Source organism: Orbicella franksi, chromosome 4, assembly GCF_964199315.1.
Source record: "Orbicella franksi chromosome 4, jaOrbFran1.1, whole genome shotgun sequence".
NCBI classification, from domain to species: Eukaryota; Metazoa; Cnidaria; class Anthozoa; order Scleractinia; family Merulinidae; genus Orbicella; species Orbicella franksi.
In genome coordinates, this window is record NC_138148.1 from 6,294,754 (window position 1) to 6,311,725 (window position 16,972).

The 16,972-nt window shown below is 38.4% G+C and overlaps 1 protein-coding gene and 1 pseudogene across 2 annotated transcripts in view; both read left to right on the forward strand.

The window, feature by feature from the left end:
- The window catches only part of LOC145484288 (uncharacterized), a 73,897-nt pseudogene extending 68,584 nt beyond the window's left edge, over positions 1-5,313 (forward strand). Inside the window, exons 2-6 of the transcript XR_014048997.1 lie at positions 2,526-2,782; positions 3,052-3,166; positions 3,497-3,536; positions 3,913-4,039; positions 4,489-5,313. The product of XR_014048997.1 is annotated as an uncharacterized LOC145484288 (transcript). The remainder of the gene's footprint in view (positions 1-2,525; positions 2,783-3,051; positions 3,167-3,496; positions 3,537-3,912; positions 4,040-4,488) is intronic.
- Positions 5,314-11,761: 6,448 nt separating this feature from the next.
- Positions 11,762-15,978, forward strand: LOC145484308 (uncharacterized). The gene is made up of 6 exons (XM_081462948.1): positions 11,762-12,303; positions 12,761-13,017; positions 13,160-13,274; positions 14,159-14,198; positions 14,756-14,882; positions 15,071-15,978. Exons 1-6 carry the CDS (start codon positions 12,195-12,197, stop codon positions 15,593-15,595), a joined length of 1,173 nt encoding a protein of 390 aa, XP_081319074.1. The 5' UTR covers positions 11,762-12,194; the 3' UTR covers positions 15,596-15,978.
- Positions 15,979-16,972: the final 994 nt, after the last annotated feature.

Below are 16,972 nucleotides of genomic sequence, written 5' to 3' on the forward strand. Positions count from 1 at the left end.
TCTTATACCTAAGATTATTACAAATCAAGGGGAAGAACAGGAGGAACTCACTACTAGGAGGAGAAACGAGTGGATTTCTCCGGTGAGTCACGACGACGCTACAAACAACAGAGTGTTAGAGAGTGAACGAGTTTGTAGCAAACGCTTCGCTCTAAAACTACCGGAACAGAGCGGCTTTGGTCGATAAACTGGTCAGCAAAAGGATCAATCAAAGTTAAAGCTACTGCTTTAATTTTGCACTGGTTGAGTTTGGCATAAAGCTGAACCATTTCTTCTTTGGAAGGCACCGATGCATGCGCTGCATGCGCTGAGGCGCCGGCTGATGCAGTCCCAGAACTGGAAGCTGCTGTATGGTTCGAGGCTTGCGGCTGTTTTAGATCCTCAATTTTCTGGTTGAGCTTTTCTTTGAGCTTGTTAGCCGATGAAAAATCGATGTTCTTAGCCCTCGCATCCGGCACTTCGTTGACATATGTCGGCAAAATCCATGAGTATTTTATCTGTGTGCAAGCGAGCTTGCCATGAATTCGTGTAGTTGCCTCTAAATAAAATAAAACATGATATGTGAGCATGACTCACCCAGTCTAGCTTTGAATCCCAAAGGGGCTGAGAAAAATAGTCCCATCCCATAGTCCCAGACAAAATAGTCCCATCGTTTTCGGAAATGACCCAAATGTTCACTAAAGGATCATTTATACGCTGTGAATACCGAACACGTGCTCTCACGACATACTTGCCGGCGATTACTTTGCCTACAACTGAGGGTACAAACTGTACGAATCTCGACACCATTTGATTAAACGCCTCCAGACTCTGAAACTGCTTGTTGGTGTAGAAGCCGGTCTCAAGAACGAGGCAACTCAGCAAGTCCGAGAATTTCACAGGAGGCAAGCATTCTAGGCTGAACTGCTCGGCTGTTATAATTATGCTTGCGGGGTCATCACCGATGACCGAGACCTTTTGCGAATATCTTTCCTTTACTCGACTCTCTAAGCTTTTGGCATACTCAGAGAGCACTGGGATACCTTTAGATGAATGCCCGGTACTTTTATCGTTTTTTTCTTTCTGGATATTCATGTAGTTGGCGAAATAATACAGCAATAATAGAGAAGCGTCACTGTAGAAATGGACTATTATTAGCATAAATTTGACACCCGAGGGACACAAACATGGCGGACACTGATTTGAGCAAAGCTTGTGACGTCACGTGAAACCCTAGAATTGTTCGATAAGAGACTGGACACGATTTTGCTACGTCATCGGGCTCCAAAATATCCGGACTCACCCTCCACACAATATCGGATTCTTTGCGGATTTTTTTTTTTTCATCTCTGGAGAGGTAATACAAAAATATCCGGATTCGCTGCCGAATTCGCCGGATGTGTGTGGACGGAAACCGTGTCCGGAAAGAAAAAGTTGCGGATTCAAAAATATCCGGATAAGTGTGGACGGGGCCTCAGGTTTATGAAATGGCTATCCGTCGTTGGAATTGCAGCGAAATTGATATGTTTTTCAGAATTCTTTTTAAGTTATCCCACTTATTATTCTACCGCTCAGATTAAAACCCCTGTGGAATTCGGTTGAAACAGATGTAGCTGTCCTACAAACAGCGTAAAAGCCATTTAGGGTGTACCAGACGATGCTAAAAGTGGTTATTAGTGGTTAAGAGTCAATTTACCGCTTAGTGTTTCAGCGAGATATGCTGTCCTCTATCAGAAAAAATGTACTCAGAGAAGAGAAATCCACGTAGACTATGGCTTTTTGCATTTTTTTAATATAAAGTTTTAATTTGTGTAGTTCAAAGACGACGAATGTCGCGACATCGTGTTCAAGGAACCAGTTGCAAACAAGGCAATGAAGTGCTTACCAGTTTGTCAATATCAACGTTCCAAATTGCTGTTGATAGTTAGCAATTTTCGTTAACACCCGCTGCAGCATCTTGGCAACCAATCGCTTTATTCAATACTGGCAAAATTGGCGAACCAGCCTTTAGAATTATGACACTTACTAATCTTTAAACCAAGGACAACTGCGGTCAAATTAAAAGCGGAAACTTGCTGAAACGGACTGAGACTCTTGAGTTATCTTCCAGAAGATGATGGGTTCTTTTCAGGCGATTCAGTTTAAGCGCAAATTTGCAATCTACACTTACATCCTTTATATCTCACTTGGAATCATTTTCTCGTTATGTTGTGGTTCCTCTGGTAAGCATGCTCTCCTAGCTTGTTTTTTATTGTCTTATTATAGTGAGTCTTCGAGTAGATGGTCTTACAAAGCCTGAATTTCTCTGGTCTATTCAAGCACAGGGTCGACTGGGCTTTTCCTGCTAAATTGCTTTCGTAGGCAAAACATGAAATATGCTCTAGTGAAACTTTCTGCATTGTCACCTTTTCCAGCGTTTCAAATAAATCGTTTCAATATTTCAAATAATTCAAACGAAGAACAATATTGTACTCAGAAAGACCATCCTGTTTTGTTTGCAACTAATTTTTGAAACTTAATTTTTAATTTCTTTCATTCTTTTTTAGACGATGAACGTCGCAACATCACATTCAAGGAACCAGTTGCAAAAAAGGCAATGAAGAACCACATGATCAAAAGTGTGGCAGTGCCCAATGAGGGGAGCTGTCGCTTGATGTGCTATATGGAGCCCAACTGTGTGTCCATCAATTTAGGACCATTGGAGGAAGGAAAACACAAATGCGAGTTGAACAACGCTACAGATGATAACCGGTTTGCAAATTCTCTTGTAAACAAACAGGCTTTTACCTATCTTGCTATCGAGGTAATGTCATACAAAATACTCCCGATTAATTACCGTGAAAAAAGAAAGCCCACGATGGAAATTTGTAAAATAAGAGTTTTACAGTTAAAATGCCAGTATTCTAAGGTTATCTTAGTTCTTTGAACTCCTTCCAATTTGGTATTTGCTGTGTGCGGTAGACGTTCAATGCATATTTGAAACTTTTTACAACCTCCTTCAGAGACAAGAACCCTCTTATGCACTTTGAAAATCAGTCTAGTAGAAGATATCTCGACTTTTTCTCCTAACAGAATCCCTGTAGCAGCAGCCCATGTTTTAACAATGGAACCTGTCAGGCTGGATTCACTAGCAAAGGATATCGTTGTATCTGTCGCCCTGGATTCACAGGAACAAACTGTCGTAAAGGTAAATTAAAATAATTAATTAAATAATAAATTAATGACTTAACTAATAATTAAGCAGTTAACACACGGGAGAAAATCTTATGGGTTTTCAGTATTCCGAGACATTTTTTTTTTCCCATCCAGTTATGTTCGTAATGTAAACATCGATCGCACAAATTTAAACTCCTACTCATCTCATTAATTTTCTTCAGACGTTACAATGATGTAATGTTGATGATACATGTATCCTCGAAGACCCAGGGGTAGTTAGTTGGGGAGGGACGAAGTAAAACCGGCAAACAAACCTGTTTGTAAATTAAACTCCTTTTGTTTTCCAATTCTTCTACTGCAGGTGCCGCAAAAACATGCAAGGAACTCTATGAAATACACAAGTGAGTTATTAAACTTTTTGGGAAAAGTGTTCAAAGCACGCACGGAGACCGTACCTACACCATGGGAGGAGGCTCACAACCGGACTCTGAAAACGCAAGCAATCGGAGTCCACTCGAGACAAAACGAAAAAAACTTGGACAATGAGAGATGAGACTCTAACAGATAAACTAAATAGCTAATTATTTAATAACTAGCATATATTTTCTGGCTTTAAAAAAAGGTGCCAAGCTGATACAAATGGGCAGAACTGTGGTTTTTTTGAAGCCAGTAGTATTTGAGCAATTATTGTATTTTTTGCGCAAATTACTTAAAACTGATCGCAGAAAGTTCCTGATTTAAGAGCAGATTGTTTAAATATATTTTTATATTTAACAGGTGGAGGGTGAGTCAGTTGGTTACGCTCCATGTTGACTCAAAACCGATTTCTGTTCTCTGTCACATGGAAGATTTTGGATGTGGAGATGGAGAATGGACACCGATCATGAAGATTGACGGCAACAAGGTGTGGTATTTTTCAGGTCTTAATTCTTAGAAAACTGAGAGCTGCAAAGGTCAACTACTTCTGAGAGATGGGCTGACAGATCGCCAAAGTTTAACTGATAATTGATTAGATTACAGCTCCCCCATCAAGAACTCGAATTTAAGAAAGAACGCTTTTAAGGAAGTTAAGCTCGTAAAATGAACCTCAGTGCCCGATAAAATATTTCTTATGTTGGCCAGAAACGTTTCCTTCGTACCACTGCACCTTCCCTGCTCCCCAATCTCTTGCAGCGATCGTGGTGATCAAATGGTAAAAACCTATACTGACCAGTTGCTTTCAAAACAACTGTTTTGTTCCGTGTCAATAAATATACAAAAAAATATATCAATAAATATCTATTTCAAACAAGAACTTAGTAAGGTCCATAATGTTATATGAATATACATGTATTGTCGTTTTCTTTTGTTTAGAACACCTTTCATTATGACTCAGCGTACTGGAGTAATAAAATTGAATACAACCTTCCTGGAGGGGAGACAGGGTTTGACTCAAAAGAGACCAAGTTGCCGACCTACTGGAACACATCCTTCACCAAGATCTGTCTTGGTATGAAGATTGGTCCACAAATGAAATTTACCATTATCAACAAGCAGGCCAACTCTCTGTACTCACTGATCGCTGAAGGGAAATACCACGCCACCTCGCTGAGTCGTAACACGTGGAAGACGCTGATTGGTTCACAGGCCTCTTTGCAAAACAACTGTAACAGGGAAGGGTTCAATGCTGTGTGTGACGGCGTAACTTTTCCCAAAGCAAGAATTGGTATCATTAGTGACGACGACAATGGCTGCCTTACCTGTGGCTCCAGAATCGGGTTTGGCACAGGAGGGCGTCCTCAAGATTTCAACACATGTGGGAAACGAAGCTTCAAAATACCAGCCAGATAATGGAGAGACACACATCAAAGCCATGGGATTCATCTTGGTGCAATGATAGCGAATTTATTGTCCAACTGCAGCGAATACCGTCCAAATAATACCACAAATATACAGCGATATTGTACAGTTATTTGTACGGTAGAAAACCTGTTTGCCGGTGAGGTCGGCGCGCGCACAAAGAAACTGTCACTCTCTTCCTCTTTCATTGATAAACTTATTTACTACAGCAGTTGGATAATAAATCCCTTATCAGATGTTTTGGTTTGCAGTATCGCTTTATATTTTTACTCGTTGTTTGCATTTTGACTAACCCGTAGGGCGAGTCAAAATACGCCACAAGTCATAAAAGTGTAGCGATACCACACACCAAAACATCTAGTAAGATATATAATAATACTGTAAATGTAGTTTAGAGCATAAACTAGTTTCTACCCTCGTTAAAATTGTCCCCGCCCTCCTTACAGATCAACTGTTACAAAGAAGAGTTCAATGTTGTGAGTACTGATGGTTCATATTCTAACAATAGGCGATCTGCATGATGGCGTCATTTGACTACTGTACAACTACCAGAATCCTTCTCTTTTTCTGTTTCTTAGGTTAATTAAGGAAATTGTTATTTAATATAAAATGAAAAGAACCCGCAAGGTTATTAGTGGAAGTGTTGTGCTGCGTTGGCGTCAACATTACGTTGAATATTACAACCAAGTGTTCCATATCAAATGAAGTCTAATAATTGTACACATGATTAATAACCCATATTCACGATAGCCGCCATGATGGTTTTCTTATTACAATGCAAATTAGCCACGTTGTCCGCCAAGGGGCAAACATTTGAATGGTTCCCATTTTTCTGAAAATCGGCTCGTCTAAATGGTCAAGTATCTGTAGCAAAATGGCATTTTGGAGCCAATTTTGAAATAATGATTTTATTATTAATTTAAGTTTGAAAAAAGTCTCTTGATAACTTGACTTATTAACTACGCGGACCGTTTTCTTTTTATAAAAGAGCCGAAACTCTGTAAAACTTGGAATACTTTGACCCCAATACTGAAACCAAAGCATGGATATGAAAAAAATTATCGGACATGATAAGAAACCAGTTAAAATTTGCCGATATTAGCTTGTTTTCCCCCTAAGAAATCACGTGCCTAATTTGCATTATAATGTAAAACAAACATGGCGTTTCTCGTGAATAAGGCCTATTTAAAGCACCATCTCCTGATTAAAAGCGAAAAACCCTACAGGAAATTAACGCTTTAGAAAATTAACGAGAATCTTTAAATTTCGCTTTTATTCAATTCGCTTTAAGTTGTGTTAATTTCAAATACCTTAATTAACACGAACACTAATTTTCCATATTTAGATATGTTGCCATAATAAGCTGTAGGACTATAGTCAAGACATCAATATCCCAATAAATTATTGAATAATTTAATTCATAGTGGTTAACCACTAATGCACTTGCTACGTACGTTATGTTTAAGTGAAACGTTTGCTAAACATCTTAACTAAAAATCATATAAACAGGAAAACGAGAAAAATGACTCATCAAAATATGAACTGAAGATTCAAACCCCAATATCAAAACACAAACTCTCCTTACCTTAACCATGGCACTGCTTGGAGGAATTTGTTCTCTCTAGTTTATTTTCATCAAAAAAAAATAATAACTGAATGGAAAATTTCTCGAAAAAGGACGCCAACAGGGATTTTTAATTTCTCTCTTTTCTCTTTTCTGGTTTGTTGCCTTAAGCATGGTATTTGAACCGTTATTCTTTCCAGTTTATTTTTATAATAAGTTATGACTGTGTTTAATGTATTTCTCCGAAAAAAAAACAAAGGCGCTAGCAGGAATTTTAGCTTTTTCAAAAAAAGAGAAAACATTCGTTACCCATTTTCCGAAAGACAACTTTCTGTTTACTGTCAGTAACAGAGAATAATGCTGGCACTGCAGTTTAACGGAGAATCAAGCCAGCCCATTTATAAGAGCTTATCTGATTGGCTACAGATACGAAACGGAAATATAAAACCATGGGTTCCCAACAAGGCAAATATTGACTTCAAAGCTTTCATTTTTTTTGTGAGGAACTGAAAGAGAAAAGCCGTGAGCGTCGCATTGGGATTTACAATAACTTATTTAGTCTTCGGAACCTGTCAGTATGCTTTATGTTTTGATCTTCGCCGTTCTGTTGGTTTCGTCTGTTCTCGTGCAAGAGGCAACCTGTGCTAAAGCTGAGCTCAGTCTTGTTATTTTCTGGCTCATTTTCCAATACATAAAATGCATGCTTTTTATCATAATTTCCTGCTTTTTTTTTTTTTGTTTTGTTTTTTCTCGCAAGAGTCTAACTTTGATCGAAGAAGTTCACTATCAAGGCTGTTTAGGAACGTATTTTTGTTGGTTCGCTTTATTTATAGCTCAATGATATTTCATCTAAGAAATTTTCTTCTCCGATCCTAAAAGCCATGCAAAAAAGAAAAAAAAAATGATAACTTCACTGTGATCGTAGGGAAGATGGACAATTTATCGTTATCGCACTGCAGGAAAGATTAATACTCGCGCGTTCGTAATTTTCTCTTTTATATAGTAAAAATTACATATTCTGTTGTGTAATGAAAAAAAAATGATAACTTCACTGTGATCGTAGGGGAGATGGACAATTTATTGTTATCGCACTGCATGAAAAATCAATACTCCCGCGTTCGTAATTTTCTCTTTTATATAGTAAAAATTGAGTGCACGCTGACTCAATTAAGGACTTACACTCTTCGTGGTATTTGAAAATTCCTTTAAGTTGTCCCCGGATAAAGCTTCGTGCAATTTCGAGAGAATTCTAAAATTCACCTGCAATTTAAAATGTTAATTGCACTCGCATTCAAAAAATTACTTATACTCAATGGCAAAAGGAACCAAATTAACGTGTATGTGGTTAATTTCAGCAAATTATATTTGTATAGGCGAATCTTTGCTGATGTCGCTGTTTTCATTTTTCTTCGTCAGCATAGGACTTTTTGCAGGGAAGGAAATAGGAGAATCTTTGTTTACAAAATTTGCTCCGTAGCTGTAGCGTAAACGATGCTGTTTCTCATGGAGATACAAAAAGATAAGTTCGGAATAATGAAAGAGCACATCACGATTAACCGTCACAAAGAATTTGAGCTCCGATGAATCGAATTCTTTTTGTGCGACATGGAGTTAAAAACTTAAAATTTTACAAAGAGTGTATGAGCATATTAGCGCTTTTGCCAACAAGAACTTTTGCCATTTTTGAAAGCCAATTTCTCCTCAAATGTTACACCCAAAGAGCCAAAACGTTCACCAATTACTAAGTTTCACAAGCGCTCTTTATTTACTGCGCCATTCAATAACATGCGGACTCTAAATTCAAAGCTCGAGCGACAAATGGGTTTTTTTGTTACCGTAAATCAAATGTTCGGCGGCTCCTACCAGCTTCCAACTATGTTGTCTGAACTGTGCTCAACGATTTGATTTGATTAACGCGCGCTCAGCAATAATCCAAAGCTGGGAGGAGCCGCCGAAAATTTGATTGACGGTAGCGAAAAACGCGCTTGCGGTTGAGTTTTATTATTATGTTAGTTTTATTATTATGTTATTGAAAGGCGCAGTAAACGTTCTTAGTCAATTCGTGTCTAGCGTGATGCATCGCGTTAACAGTCTTAACGTTGCTTCAGTGACGACAAAGGATGAGACATCTTGCTCCAACATTAAATCCCGGTTTAGCGTGAAGCCAAAATCATAAATATCATTCTTGATATTTAGGCTGTTTGCGCCATTAACCTTTTGTTAATACAAATTCCTGCTGGTGGTATTAAGTGGAATATGCCTTAATTTTTTACTTTTAGGATTGTACAAGTGTTTTTGTTTCGTTGTTTTAGGGATGAAAAGCATCAAATTGCTCTTAATAGCCAAGATCGAAAGAAACTTATTTGTCGTTGGAGAATTGCTCCCATACTAAAAAGGGCTAGGATTTGGTTTATTGTGAAATTACAAACGCCAGCAAGTGTTGTTTCGGTCATTCATATCGAACAAAACAACTGATGAGCCCCGAGGTGTTTTGTCAATTTAAAATAGCGAATACTGCAGTCGATAAATTTGTCATTTAGTCTTGGAGTCTGATATTCCATTCTTCCTACACAAAGCCAAACATTTTGCCTCATCCCGAGGATACTTACTCAACTTTACAAAGTGTCTGATAACATACATTTGTAAAAGACGAGTTCCATTATCTGAATGTGTCTCAAGTTGGAACATTCACCGTGTACGACATATTCGATTGCACCTTTGAATGCCTCGGCAGTCCTTCGTGCCTTTCTGTAAACATGGCCGCCTTCAAGGAGCTAACGGAGAACTTTGGTGGGAGCTGCTGTCTTCTGATAAACACAGAAACTCCACAGAGTATGAAGGAAACAAGAGTTCATATCACTTTTCCAACAAGGTGGGGAACATTGCATGAATATTAACTAATCAATGATACGTTTTGTTGTTTTTGTTATCGATTGTTGCTTGGTTTTGTTATTGTTTTCGTAACAAAAACTTCGTAAATAAATAGATAAATAAATAAACGAATGAATAGATAAATGAATGAATGAATAAATAAATTGATTGATTGATTGGTTGTTTGATTGATTGATTGATTGATTGATTGACTGACTGACTGACTGATTGATTGACTGACTGACTGATTGATTGATTGATTGGTTACTTGGTTGATTAGCGGGTTGGTTTCTTGGTTTGTTTGTTGATTGATTTATTGATTGATTGGCTGATTGATTGATTAATTAAATATAATATTTAGATAGGATGCCACATCATTGTTAAGTGGTTTTCTTCTAGGTGCTTTATCCTGTTGGAATTATAATTTGGAAATGTTTGTTTTTTTGTGGAGGGAGGAAACCCGGAAAACCCGGAGAAAAACCCTTGAAGTAAGGCCAGAACCAACAACGACCTGAACCCACATAAGATACTGCGCCAGAATCGTCCTGGGCCACATTGGTGGGAGGCGAATGATCATCCCTGGTAGCGATCATATGGTAAATAGCCTGTACTGGTCATTTGCTTTCCGACAAGAGTTTGTTTCCTGTCAATAAATAAACAAATACTTATGTAAATAAATAACTATATCAATTGAACTAAAACTCAGTAAGGTCCATAATGTTACATGAATATTTTACGCTATTTTTCTTTTCAGAACACCTTTCATTATGACTCAGGGTACTGGAGCGTTACAAGCGAATACAACCTTCCGGGAGGGGAGACTGGGTTTGATGCACAAGAGACCAACTTACAGACTCACTGGAACACATCCTTCACCAAGATCTGTCTTGGTATGAAGATCGGCCAACAGATTAACTTCACTGAAATCCAACAAGCAGGCCAACTCTCTGTACCCACTGATCGCTGACGGGCATTACCGCGCCACCTTTCTCGGCCGCAACATGTGGAAGACGCTGATAATATTGCAGGCCTCCTTACAGCGCAACTGCAACAAGGAAGGATTCAACGTTGCAATTGTTAAGGCAAGAATCCGCATTGTTGGAAATGATGAAAACGACTGCAATTCTTGTGATTCCAGAATCGGATTTTGGACAGGAGGGTATCCCGATAATACCAACACGTGTGGAAACGTCGCTAGGCACTCATCAGATGGAGACAAAGCCATTGGTTACATCCTGGTGCAAAAAGGAAAACACAAAAGAGTTTCAAAATCTTTCTTGAAGGAATGTCGGATTTAGCTTTCAATGATAAACATAGTTCAGAGCATAAAAACTAAACTATTTTGAGACTGACATATATTCACTACTTAGAACATAACTGCGTTCCCTGGTGAGGCAACGTTATTGCAATCACGGCATTTCATTCCCGTCACCCTCCTGTCATGACCGAGAAGAAAACCATAAATAGTCAAAATGGCTGTCAAACAGTGACAAAACAGAAGCTTGATTTCATATATTACTCTTACTTCATTCCAACTCTTGCTCCTACTCTAAAGGGGATGGGTACATTTTCATTTTTATTTTCCATTCCAGTACTAACTCCGTCTCCCGTCCAAGTACTCACCCAACCCAACAGGTCGTAATTTAGCGGATCTGATGACAACCCGTAGGGGTTTTTCACTTGGCCTATGCCACGCTCCCACATAGTAAGGAATGTTAAAGTTTTTTGAGAAAATCTTTCAATTTAAAGGTAATAAAAAAATAACAAAATTAGATGCAAAATAAGCGTTTTTGGTACCATTATTTGATACGGGTTTGACAGGATCGGGTGAAAATTAGAGATAGCAAAAACCATTTGACCTTTTTCCTGACTGATATTAGACAGAATTATTGGGAAGAATATGACTTATTGAAGACTTGCAACGGAAGAGAAAATTCACGCGAGAATATTACGTCAATTATGATTAAAAACAAGAAAAACGAGCATTTCCTCGCTAACAGAGGTTAAGACGATGAGGATTTATATCAACTGAAGTCTTATTTCACATAGTGGTGTCTGATCCCTGTAACCGTGATATCTACATGCAGAGTTTTTGAGAGTTAATGGCTAATGTGGGATTTGTTTCAAAGGGGTTCAAAGACGAGAAAGATAATCTGAAGGATAGAAATAAACATGAAGCATGCTTGTCCGTTTGTCTAGAGTATTGACCAACAGGAAGGGCGCCTCGAGAGGAAAGACTGGTCTTTTCAAGAGTATGCAAGAAGTTCTCGATGAATTGAGGAGCGTGATGACGCAGGCGCTGCTTTACACTTGTTAATTGTCCATGGTTTGAACAATTATAGCATAATTTATTTTTTCGGCTGTTGTGCCAGGGCTGTTTTTGTTGTTTGTAGTCTTCACTGATAAGCACCCTTAACACCTAGGAAGAGTAAACCATGGAAATGGCCTCAGTCATACTGTTTTTTTTTTTTTCTGGCTACGGCCCTGTATGCAATAATCAGCCAGCCAAAATAATTTGGTTATATTTTTAAAAAGAAGTTAGTCCTTAGACATTTTTCAATTTTAACTTTTTAAATTCCTGTTCTTTAAGTTGACACTTAGCTAATTTTCATTGCCACCCGCTAGAGCATCTTAGCAACCAACCACTTTATTCAATACTGTCAATATATGAAAACCACCTATTAGACTATGACATTACTCAGCTTAAACACAAGAACATCTGCTGTCAAATTAAAGGTTGAAACTTACTGAAACTCCCTGAGACTCTCAATCTATCATCCACAAGATGATGGCCTCTTCACTGGAGATTCAGTTTAAGCATAAATTTGCAATCAACCTTTACATCATTTGTATTTCACTTGGAATCATTTCCTCGATATGTTGTGGTTGCTCTGGTAAGCATACTCTCCTAGTTTGTTTTTTATTTTCCTGGTTGGATTTTCGGAATAGATGGTTTTACAGAGCCTGAATTTGTCTGCATAAAAGCACAGCGTTGACTGGGCTTTTCCTGTCGAATTGATTTCCTAGGCAAAACATAAATATGCTCTAGTGAAACTTTCTGGCTTGTCACCTCTTCCAGAATCTTAAATGACGACAACAGTCAAAAATCGATTACCACCGTTGATGTTGTATGTCAACAATTTAGAAAGTAAATTATGCAGTATATGTGAGCAATATATATCGCGAAATAAAGGCAAAAATTTAATAAAAAAGAAACAACTATAAAATGCTCAACGGAAATTCAAATACGCAGACTTTCCTCAGAAAATATTGTACTCAGAAAGACCATCCTGTTTTGTTAGCAATTAGTTTTTAAGACATAAGTTTTAATTTGTTTAATTCTTTTTGAAGACGATGAATGTCGCGACATCATATTTAAGGAACCAGTTGCAAACAAGGCAATGAAGAACCACGTGATCAGGAGTGCGGAGGTGCCTAGCGAAGGGAGTTGTCGCTTGATGTGCTATATGGAGCCCAATTGTGTGTCCATTAATTTAGGACCATTGAAGGGAGGAAAACACAAATGCGAGTTGAACAACGCTACAGATGAAAACCAGTTTGCATCTCACCTTCAAGATAAACCAACGTTCACCTATCTTGCTATCGAGGTAATGCCATAGATGATCCAAAAATTGCGCAATTGAAATGTGTGAAATAAGAGTTTTACAGATGAAAATCCCGGTATTCTAAGAGCACGAGATATTTTCCTATTAAAGGTCGGTTCTCTTTGTGTTTTGTTTTTCTCTTAAGAACCCCTGTAGCAGCAGCCAATGTTTGAACAATGGAACCTGTCAAGCTGGATTCACCAGTAAAGGATATCATTGTATCTGTCGCCCTGGATTCACTGGAGCAAACTGCCATGATGGTAATATGAAGTTAAAATTAATGACTGATTAGTTTTCCATTGCTTAATATACATTCTTATCCATCGAATTATGACCGTGATGTGTACACCAGTCGAACATTCAAACTTCGACATCTGGTCACCATATTGCCACACCACTGAGAAAACGAGGGAACAGGGAAGAAGTAGTCTTGAGTGTGCTCGCTTCCCACCAATGTGGTTCGGGTTCGACTCGGGCCCGGTGCCATATGTGGCTTGAGTTTCTTGTTAGTTCTCACCTTGCTTCGAGGGTTTTTCTCCTGGTTCTCCGGTTTTCGCTCCTCGACAAAAAACAACACTCCAAATTCCAATTCGACCAGGATGGAGGACCCACATGAAAACCAGCTAAGGCTGATGTGGCTTCCTAGGTTAATAAACATTGTAATTTTTATTTACTCCTCGGTAACTCCTTGGTACCTCTTCAGGCTTGGCAGTAAGAGGCTTATTTAAGTTTTTATCGTGACTCATTTCCTCATTTTAACCATTTATTCCAGCTTGCTTGTTTAATTTTTGTCTTCTTTCTTGTTACCGTGCGGTATTTAACTTCATGTTGAAGTTTAAGTGAAGGAGCAAAACAATTCTAATAAGTTCCATTTGCTCGTGAATTTCCACAGTTGACTCCAAAATTTCTAAGTATTGATGATTAAAGATGTTTTCAATCAAACAAATTATTTTGGACCTCTTAATTTCTCATTCAGTTTCCATTCTCGCTCAATAATTTTGTTTGTAAATTCGTGTTCTCCAAACAGTTGTTTTGTTTTTCATACAGCACGGTTCAAAAGGAGAGGCTAACCTTTTTGAACGTATAAGGCATCAACTGCTCTTTTCAAAATACGCTGAAACTTTTTTTTTCCTATTTCTTCCAGCTCTCGCGAAGTCTTGCAAGGAACTATACGAGCTACACGAGTAAGTCATTAATCAGTTGTTGGCGGGAGAGGGGGGAGAGAGGCATTTGTAAAACAGAGCACAACAGCGAATGAAATGTAGCGCCACCCAGCAAGCTGGAAAGGGAGAGTTTCGAATTTCCTCTCTAGGGGCTAACCGAGGTTCCCGGGTTATTTTCCAGCACTTTATATTACGTTTCTTATACCAGTGCCGCGTGGCATTACACATTATATTCGCCTGTTCACAATCAGTTCATTGCCACGTGTGAATACACCGGCGACTTGCATTGCCAGCAATCTGCGTTCATCTGGTCTTGTCGCTTAGTCGGTATGGCAATAACGAGCTAATTCGGAGGTCGTAAGCTCGAATCCTGCTAGGTGAAAAATATACTTCTGTACCATAAGGTTCTGGTCTCCAACAACGTTCAGGAGGATTTGCCTATTGTGTTTTTTGCCTATTTTGTTTTTGTTTTTGTTTGTTTTTTGTTTTTTCCTGATCCAACGCGACAGTGCCAATAGTTGGGCAATCCTTAATCACTCCGGTCATCATCTGTTTAGTGGCATTTTTATATTCAACAGATCTCGGGTGAGTGAGCTGGTTACGCTTCACTTTGACTCAAAACCAATTTCTGTTCTCTGTCACATGGGAGATTTTGGATGTGGGGATGGAGGATGGACGCCGGTCATGAAGATTGACGGCAACAAGGTATATTAAAAGTGCAAGCCAAAGGATTCAAAGCTCAGTTCAGCTTGTTCTCGTGCTCCAGACCAACACTTTTAAACAATGCTTAAAATCTCGAAACGATTTATTCACCTGAACTCTTGTAAATTAATTTTTACCAGATGCTTTGTTTGGAAAGTTGAATTTTCTTCTTTTACTGCATTATTCTTCAGAACACCTTTCATTATAACTCGACGTATTGGAGCGATAAAAACAAATACAATCTTCGTGGAGGAGAGACTGGGTTTGACACACAAGAGACCAAGTTACCGACCTACTGGAACACATCCTTCTCCAAGATTTGTCTTGGTATGAAGATCGGCCAACAGATTAACTTCACTGTCATCAACAAGCAGGCCAACTCTTTGTACTCACTGATCGCTGACGGGCAATACCGCGCCACCTCACTGGGTCGTAACACGTGGAAGACGCTGATTGGTTCAGAGGCTTCTTTGCAGCTCTACTGTAACAATGAAGGCTTCAATGCTGCAGGTAGTTCTCGGCGCTCGTCCAAAGCAAGGATCGGTTTCCTAGGTAACAACGAAAACGATTGCGTCACTCCTGACTCGAGAATCGGGTTTGGTACAGGAGGATATCCTGATGACTCCAACACGTGTGGAAACGAGGCTACAAATCAATGGAGTTCAGATAATGGAGGCAAACACATCAAAGCCATGGGTTACATCCTGGTGCAGTGATAAGGAAAGCAAAAACAAACGTTTTGAGCAAACTGATTTAAAGTCATAATAATAATAATAATAATAATAATAATAATAATGGTAATAATAATAATAATGATGATGATGATAATAATAGTGATAATAATAATAATAATAATAATAAAAATAATAATAATAGTAACAGTAACGATAACGATAACGATAGCAATAGCAATCGCAATAGCAATAGCAATGGCAATGGCAATAGTAATGGTAATGGTAATGGTAATGGTAATGGTAATGGTAATAGCAGTAGTAATAGTAATAGTAACTGTAATAGTAATAGTAATAGGTAATAGTAATTGGACCGAGTGGAGTACAATTCAGGGAGTAATCGCCCGAGAAATTTCAAAATCGGACGAGCGCGATTACTCCCTGAATTGTATGACACGAGGTCCAATTACTAATCAATCGTATCTATAACAAATTTCGGAAATAAAATGTCTTTTGGGAAGTTCTTTTGAGCGAAAACGTTTATAGCGCTTTTCATAAGTTTTGAAAACTGTAGGAACATTGCGAAGGACGCCATTAAAGCGCGCGTACGTAATTGACATGAAGAATCACGTGGGTATCCAATTATAGGTATCCAATTAAAAAAGTTCAAATAGTAATAGTAATATAGTAACATTTAAGAAATGGGAAAAATGTACCGTGTTTCTATCGACTTATAGAAACACGATTGGAAGTTTGGGAGACCAAGAAATGCTGTGGGAACACGAGTCGTAGGCGAGTGTTTCCACAGCTTTTTCAAGTTCTCTCAAACTTTCACGAGTGTTTCAATAACTCGACAGAAACCACAGGCAGCCCAAGCTCTCTTTATGAACCACACAAGCAACACAATATGGCATTGAATTACAAGGGTCTATATGGGATTTTCTACAAGATATCCATGGAGGTAGTTTAAAGTGAAAATTCTTAATAAAAATGGCTTACCTTATTCCTTTATAAAGGGAAAATCGGAATTCAAAAAAGTCGCTTAAATCAAGTTCAATCGGTAAAATAACCACACCAGGAGCAAACAACACACGTACGGAATAAGGTAAGCCATTTTTATTAATAATTTTCACTCCCATATAAACCCTTGTAATTCGATGCCATATTGTGTTGCTTGTGTGGTTCATAAAGAGAGCTTGGGCTGCCTGTGCAGAAACACGGAGAACATGTTTTCTACTTCTTTTAGAAAACACCTCGACGAAAAAAGGGAAACAACTTGTTTACTTTGATCATCAAAATGTAAACTCTCTTTGGTCGCGCCATCATTACATCAACAGCTCGCGCTAATTCTGTGTTTCTATCGAGTTATAGAAACACGATTTTTAACCAATCAACGCGCGTATTTTCTTAGGACTGTTTTCT

Excerpts from the sequence above, each read along its gene's own strand:
- LOC145484308 (XM_081462948.1), top strand. The coding sequence starts at position 12,195 with ATGATGGCCTCTTCACTGGAGATTCAGTTTAAGCATAAATTTGCAATC. Across the intron at positions 13,275-14,158 it reads TGGAGCAAACTGCCATGATG|CTCTCGCGAAGTCTTGCAAG; the intron begins GTAATATGAAGT and ends TATTTCTTCCAG. Across the intron at positions 14,883-15,070 it reads TGAAGATTGACGGCAACAAG|AACACCTTTCATTATAACTC; the intron begins GTATATTAAAAG and ends ATTATTCTTCAG.